Source organism: Lolium rigidum, chromosome 1 (assembly GCF_022539505.1).
Source record: "Lolium rigidum isolate FL_2022 chromosome 1, APGP_CSIRO_Lrig_0.1, whole genome shotgun sequence".
In the NCBI taxonomy this organism is placed as follows: domain Eukaryota; kingdom Viridiplantae; phylum Streptophyta; class Magnoliopsida; order Poales; family Poaceae; genus Lolium; species Lolium rigidum.
In genome coordinates, this window is record NC_061508.1 from 29,035,364 (window position 1) to 29,040,464 (window position 5,101).

The window sequence follows — 5,101 nt, forward strand, 5'->3', positions numbered from 1 at the left end:
TTATTTATGTTTTGGCTACCATTCAGGAAAGTACAAAATTGTATCTTAGAAGAAGAAAGGGTTTTAAAATCTCGAAGAATTGGTACTATCTTTAAACTTTATTTTGTAATCGTTGGAGACAGCTCGTATATCTCTACTATGTACTATTTATTACTATAAATATATGTGGTATTGATTGTTAAAAAAGTACGGTAATAAATAAATAAGAAGGCAAAGAAAAAAATCAACAATATGCCGCTGAGAAGAGATGCACTTGAGATTTTTTTTTTGGATGATAAAGATGCCCGGCTGTCACAATCCGTTTTCACTGACATGTTTTTTTGAGGGCATGTTTTCACTGACATGTGGTCCAAGGCATGTTGTTAAACGAATTGGGCCGGGCCTGTATCGTACTGTTATTACCCAAACTCGATCCATCTAAAATGGCCGTACTACGGAAATGGGCTCGGGTCCAACCGCACCTCTTCTATATACCGAACCCTAGGACGCGGAACGAACGATCCAGAAGCCACCACCATTGTCGTGAGGTGATCGGAGCCGGAGCAACCACCCCGAGGAGGAAGGAGAAGCGGCGAGGCGAGGCGAGCAGAAGGATGGGGAAGGTGCCGGTGCGCATGAAGGCGGTGGTGTACGCGCTGTCGCCGTTCCAGCAGCAGGTCATGCCGGGGCTGTGGAAGGACATCACCACCAAGATCCACCACAAGGTGTCGGAGAACTGGATCTCCGCCACGCTCCTCCTCACCCCCGTCATCGGCACCTACCAGTACGTTCCCTCCTTCCTCCCCCTCTCCCACGATCGCGCCGTCTCACCGGGATCTAGGGTTGCCTGCCAGATCCGATTGCGGTTCGATCGATTATCCGAATTCGTTAGACCTATATCACGCTGATTTGATGTTCGATATGTCTGGTTACTCTTAGAACTCTCGGATTGCAATCATGTTTGCGATGCGTTGACCGGATAAGATTGGTAGTGTTCTCTGGAAATGAAGATTGGAGTGCCAGGGGAATTAATAGTACCTAATTCAGTGCAATTGGTTTGTGTAGGCATGGTTATTTTCTTTGAGAAATGGGGTATGAAATGAGAGGGGAATCTAAACCTAGTTGTTTCAGTGCAATTGATTTGTGCCTGCAGTTTTTGTGGGGATTGAATTGACAAGGGAAGTTAGACCTAGGTGACTCTGCAATTTGTTTATGCATTAGCTTGATTATCTGACCCCGGGTAACCTTAATCGCGATATTGTTTGTCAAACTCTTTGATTTCTTTTTGGTTTGTCTATGTAAAGCATGGGCACATGTTACTTATCTTGTTGGTTAATTTACATACGATTCACACAAGAAAGAATAGGAGGGTTAGAAGGTATTTGGTTAACTCAACTGGTGTTGTGGAGCTAACTTCTGAAGCCCCCCCTCCATGAGTTGGTTTCTTTATTAGTCTGTGCAGCGTTAACCCTACAATCATAACTTCAAGTCTGCGAGCTCCTGTAGTATATTGTATGGATAATCAGATAAGCCTAAAGTCTTTTCAAGGCTTTCAGTGATTTAAACCAAACAATTCTTTGTGAATTTCATTAGGTTCATCTATGGGTAAGGCATGTCTAATCTGTGCTTGGCCATGCGTATCATAAAGCTTTTGTAGAACCATTGTATTTGGATCACTTTGGACTTACAGTTAACACTTGAAATCAGTATCAAACTGCTTTGCTTTGGAAGATTTGCCAGTATTTTAAGTTTGAGTTCAGCATTTTGGTCACAATCGGAAGTATCTTTCTTTCCATTACATTGTAATATACATGTTTCTTTTGTTACTGCCATGAAAATCTCATCCCGGGTTGTATCTTTTTGACAAGACATACCTTCATTAGTGTGGATTTTTAAACTTTCTTATTAATGTTGGCAACATATCTGGTACTCCCTCCGTTCTAGAGTGTAAGTCATATTCCCAAAAACTATTTGTCCCATAACCCTCACCTCTAAGGCATAATTTTATCTAATGGGGGAGAGAAAGGGGTTGCAGGCACCAATGAGGGAGAGAAAGAGAATGCATGCACCAATGAGAGAGATAAAGGGGTTGCATGCACCAATGAGAGAGAGAAAATGAGACCCAATCAGCTAGTACCTTGGGCCAAGATATTCAAAAATTGTGACTTAGAAACTAGGACGGAGGGAGTACTATTCTTGTAGAATGATCCACAACGATTTATTTGAAGCATTGATTTCCCTTTTATGATGTACCAATGGCTTGCTTGTTTTCAACTATGGAAATCCCATTTACTACTAGTTGATTAGCTAATTGTCTTGCGCATGTCAAACATTTGACATTCTTGTCTTGTTTTGTTTTGATTTGGCCTTGCAGATATGCGATGTACTACAAGGAGCAGGAGAAGCTGTCCCACAGATACTAAATGTGAAGAGCTTTGTTGAATGTTGCAGCAGTTGGGATTTCCATCTTCTATAATACATCAAGAATGATTTAACATTTTTTTGGATCACTTCTAGTTGTACTCTTTTCCTCTCTCAATGCGTATGCAGTAAGTGTGACCTGCAAACTTATTTTGAGGCCTCAAATGTTGGCATTATCTGTCACTGGAGTGATTGTTAAATAAATGAAGTTAACTGCTCATTTCGCTTGATGTTTATTCAATCTCGGCAAATAATTTATTACTCGTTGCTGTTGGTTATGGTTGACTGGGTTGTTTTCCTTATCTTGATTTTTCATGCATGTGCTATTTCACTTTAACTTTCATTCTTGTAACTGTGCCAACGTTCTCTGCAAATTTCCCTGAAAAGAAACATTCTCTGCAAATTAAACTCTGATTGCATGGAAAATATAATTTGTGCTGGATCTGCGTATGATTTTCTCGAATTATGCCATGAAACCTTCGATAGCGTGTACTCAAAACTAGCTTTTGGTTTGATAGTTGAGCGTATTGCCATCTTTGACTTAGGGCATGCTCATTGCACTGCCCTAGAGGTACTGCCTCACACCTTTAGCTAGGTTTGGGTGATCCAAAGTAGGTTTGGATTGCACTGCTCTAGAGGTACTGCCTCACACCTTTAGCTAGGTTTGGGTGGTCCAAAGTAGGTTTGGATGAGGAGGCAGCCTCCTCTTGAGAAAGTGGGATACACAACTAGTTGCTCCATGTAAAAAAGTTGTCTGAAGCAACATGGTGAATTTTATCTCTCCAATGGAAGCTACAACTTTAGTTGGAAAAAAGAGAGAAGGGACCCCACAAATATGACACTATGAATCTCTTTCTCTCTTCAAAAAGCATGCTTTTAAGGATCTCATTTCCTGAAGAAGAGGTTGCCTCCTCATCTGAACCTACTTTGGACCACCCGAACCTAGCTAAAGGTGTAAGGCAGTACCTCTAGGGCAGTGCAATGGGCATGTCCTAATGCTCTAGCATATTGCCATGAGAAAATGTCATGTACAGCTAACGGCATGACGTATTTTGAACGCCAAAAATGACCGCACCACACGCGTCTGTTCTGCGCCGCAAGATTGGCCTTTGAATCACGACTGACTGTTTGCATTTCGTGTGACTCAGGGGCACGACGTATTTTGTCCGGTTGAACCAACATACTGACCTTCTAGTCATCCTCCTCCTTCATCCCTTCGTCGTTGTCGGTGCACATCACCTGTGCCTCTGTCTTCGCTCGGGCTTTCACCTTCTTATTATTCTTCGTCTCCTCCTCTGCCGCCTCCTCCGTCTCCAGCTGTGTCCACCTAGCATCTTCATCCTCTTCCTCCTCCTCCTGGTCATTGGCAATGGCGTCTCCCTCCTCCTCATTATCGTCGGCTATGGCCCCGTGTGCCTCCTGGTCGTCGGCATTGGCGTCGCTTGGTCAGGAGCATGAGTGACTCGGTGTTTGAGGCCTTTCGCACTAATGTCGCGATCCTGATGACTTGCCCTCGCTGTCGGAGTCGGATGACAAGGAAAGGTTGCTCATGGCTCGACCTATCAAAGTCGGATGGCAAGAAAAATCGCCGAGATGACGGCGACGGCCGGTGGGAAATTGGCAGCACGGATGGCGCGTACGACTTTTATATCAACGCACCCGGAAGCCGAGAAGGTGTCGCAGAAATCTAAGAGGGAAACGGTTGCTCTTCCACACAGTTTCTATTCTTGGGAAGGCACCTTGATTGTCACAATTGCCATTCCCCGGCGGTTGATCTTCCGTGGCGGTTGGGCTCGGCCTGGGGTTGGGCTACGCCCGGCCCGAAAACAAAATTGAGGGGAACCCGAATGAACGCGTCCGATTTCGTTGTCCCTGACGTGCGAGACCGTCTAGGAATACAAGGTCACGCGTTGCGTCCAGGCAGCATCCGTTCAGACCCATTTGCATAATTTTGGGCTGTGTTTGCGTACCGCGAACAACCAAGACATTTTGCCTCGGGCCGCTGGGCTAGGGTGCAGACCCATTTTTTATCTGCGCATACGCAAACGACCCCTTTGCCTCCGTTTACGCTAGGCCGCTGGAGATGCCTAATATGTACAATAGTACAATAGTGAGCTAAAAAAATACTAATTTAATGACACATGGTCCACATTCAACTCTCACAAAGTGGCTAGAAGCATGTGTTAGAGACGTAGAGCTAGCTGAGAGCCCACTTACCTTCTCCCTCTAAATTAGATATAATATAATATTTAATCCCTTAGAGCTAGCTGACTAGAATTGTACATGCTCTTATATACTACAGTATTCTGCAAGATTTGTTCATGAAAATCGAAAATAGGTCCGCAATACTAGTTTCCAATTATATATTCATAAAAGAAAACATGCAAGTTCAAACTGAACAATTCTGGATCTGAGTGACAATGCAGATCTAAAGTGAAAATGTATGCACCGGTGTTATGTTCTGTGTCAAAAGATCATTACCGTTTATGCCAAGTTGAGTGAAGTTCATCTCAAAAGAAATACAGTAAAAAGTGAAGTTTCCATATTTTCGACGAGTCCACCTTGGCCCAACAAAAAAAAGTCGTTCAGATGATCAAGTGCTAAGCAGGCCTGGCCCATGCCCGACTCCGGTTGTATAGGCCTGTCTGATCCCCGAAGTCCAACCAAATCAGCAGCTTCTTCCCCGCCGCCCCAACAGATC

At 43.9% G+C, this 5,101-nt stretch overlaps 1 protein-coding gene across 1 annotated transcript; it reads left to right on the top strand.

Annotated features, from left to right (window-relative positions):
- The first annotated feature begins 495 nt into the window (after nucleotides 1–495).
- Nucleotides 496–2,627, top strand: LOC124685132 (cytochrome b-c1 complex subunit 8-1, mitochondrial-like). Its single transcript, XM_047219450.1, has 2 exons — nucleotides 496–763; nucleotides 2,354–2,627. The coding sequence occupies exons 1-2, from the start codon at nucleotides 594–596 to the stop codon at nucleotides 2,400–2,402; spliced, it is 219 nt and encodes a 72-aa protein (XP_047075406.1). The 5' UTR covers nucleotides 496–593; the 3' UTR covers nucleotides 2,403–2,627.
- Nucleotides 2,628–5,101: the final 2,474 nt, after the last annotated feature.

Excerpts from the sequence above, each read along its gene's own strand:
- LOC124685132 (XM_047219450.1), top strand. The coding sequence starts at position 594 with ATGGGGAAGGTGCCGGTGCGCATGAAGGCGGTGGTGTACGCGCTGTCG. Across the intron at positions 764-2,353 it reads CCCGTCATCGGCACCTACCA|ATATGCGATGTACTACAAGG; the intron begins GTACGTTCCCTC and ends TTGGCCTTGCAG.